Genomic DNA, 2,186 nt, shown 5'->3' with positions numbered 1-2,186 from the left:
CGTCACTCAGCATAATTTTTTCAATCAACCTCAAGAAACTTTCTCCTTCCACAGAAGAAGAAGGATTTTTCCAAAAACAATAAAACTCTATATAAAACTTAATAGAAATTATGAAAATTTATGTTAGAAATTACTTTGTTTTTTTTTTTATTATAAGAATATAAATATTTGTTTGTTACGTATTATCTATAGGTGTGCATATCAGCATGCTACACAAAAATGTTATTTAAGTTGTGTATAATATGTATACTGTTGGTGTGCCTAATTCGAAATAAATAAATAAAATAAATAAATAATATATTTTTTTATCATTTCAACGGGTTATGTGACCAGTATCAGTTAATATTATCCTCTAGAAGGAAGTCTGCGAGCCTCTCGCCAAACGCGATGACAGCGGCGGCGACGATGCCGCGCGGCAGCCGCGGCAGTGCGCTCGCATCGGCCACGCGCAGTCGCGCCACCCCGCGCACGCGCAGCCGTGCGTCCAGCACGCGGCCCAGCGCGCTCGTGCCCACTGTGTTGTATGTGGTGGCTGTCAAATGGCGCGCGTAACAGCGCCAGTACTCGTCTGAATCCTGCTGCTGGCCGCCGCTAAGGCAGTCCTTCAGTTCCAATCGCACCAGCGACGCGCCCGCAGCCTTGAACACCGGCGTCTCTATCAACTGCTCAATAATCCGAATGCCGCGCACCATCTCATCCAAGTCACGATCATCAGACAGATAATTAGGGAAAATGGCAGGTGCTTGAAGCGGATCCACGCTTGCCAAACGAATCGTTCCGCTAGACTTCGGCTGCAATGGTACTGTCGCCATCGTTATAAGAGAATAATTTTTAATAACCTCAGTTAATTGATTAACTATAGAGTCACCCAATCCCAGATATCTGAAGATGACTCCTTTGACTATAGGCGTACCACTACCTGTATACAAATGATAGAACTGTGTTGTTGGCAACTCACACTCCGTACTGTTTCTCGTAAGTTGTCGATTAACAAAATCATAACACAATGTGTTTACAAAAGTAGCTATATCAGTGATGCCGATGGAACCACTTGGAGATACCAACATACCCGATTCAGAGCTATTTAACGCCACTTTGATAAAAATTGACACCATCGATTGATCTTTCATATAGTTGCCTACTGGCAGATCTACGCGAACTGGAATACCCATTTCATTTAAATGATTAGCAGGACCAATGCCCGACAACATAAGTAGTTGTGGAGTGACGAGAGCCCCCGCGCTCAATATAACTTCTTGCGACGCATATAGTCGTAATGTAGCATTAGAAGATCCATGAACGACTGTAATGCCACGAGCCACATTGTCATCGTCTATGATAACTCCTGTGCACCTGGTGTACTTGGCCACTTTTAGTTTCCTCTTTACATCATCTCTTCCGAGATATCCTCGTGCAGTACTCATGCGCTTATTTTTATATGTATATCCAATAATTCGAGAAGCTCCAACTTGAGATACCCCGTTAACATCAGGATTACGAGGGATATTGAGAGCTTCGTACCCATCAATGATTCTCGAATGCCACGGATTTTTAGAGTCTTCGAAGAATCCTATCTTCATAGTACCTGTGGTATTATGATATGGTTTGGAAGATGGGGGCAGAAGATCCAAATCTTGCAAGCCTTCGTAACGTAAAAAATAAGGCTCCATATGTTTCCAGGACCAGCCCGTGATGTTCAGCTCATCGAAGTCGCGTCGATTACCGCGGATGTACATCATAAAGTTGATGCTGGTGCTACCGCCGAGACCCTTGCCGCGGCGGGTTTGGCATGCTCTGTTCCGTGACAACAGACACGACACATTGTTAGAAATTGTTTCATATCGATAGTTCATGGCCGGGTTCGCTGGCGTCACAAATGAAGCTGGTACCTGTAATAAATAGTAATTATTTGGTATATCTACTAGCTTCTGTGAGCGTGCGTGCGTGCGTGCGTGCGTGCTTTCGGGCGTGCGAAAATAATTAATATAATAGTAAGGGACAGGTCAGCAAAAACTGAAATAGTGAATTCAGACTATTATTCTGAACCGAAAGTAAAGTCGGAATAACCGAAAGGTAATTCTTTACGGATAAATTTCTTCCCTTATTTTTCTCATTCAAAATCATGTAATCTATGATATTGTGTCATAATATAAAGAAAAATTAATATTTTATAGTGACATACTATG

General features: G+C 42.4%; 1 protein-coding gene across 1 annotated transcript; it reads right to left on the bottom strand.

Moving 5' to 3' along the window:
- Positions 1 to 335: 335 nt before the first annotated feature.
- LOC113512024 (ecdysone oxidase-like) lies at positions 336 to 1,853 on the bottom strand. The gene has a single exon (XM_026895817.2). It carries the CDS (start codon positions 1,851 to 1,853, stop codon positions 336 to 338), a length of 1,518 nt encoding a protein of 505 aa, XP_026751618.2.
- Between the last annotated feature and the right edge of the window lie 333 nt (positions 1,854 to 2,186).

Source organism: Galleria mellonella, unplaced genomic scaffold (assembly GCF_026898425.1).
Source record: "Galleria mellonella isolate WM207_F2 unplaced genomic scaffold, CSIRO_AGI_GalMel_v1 utg36, whole genome shotgun sequence".
NCBI lineage: Eukaryota > Metazoa > Arthropoda > Insecta > Lepidoptera > Pyralidae > Galleria > Galleria mellonella.
The sequence above is the reverse complement of the archived record's forward strand: the minus strand, read 5'-3'. Positions and strand labels throughout refer to the sequence as shown.

Excerpts from the sequence above, each read along its gene's own strand:
- LOC113512024 (XM_026895817.2), bottom strand. The coding sequence starts at position 1,853 with ATGAACTATCGATATGAAACAATTTCTAACAATGTGTCGTGTCTGTTG.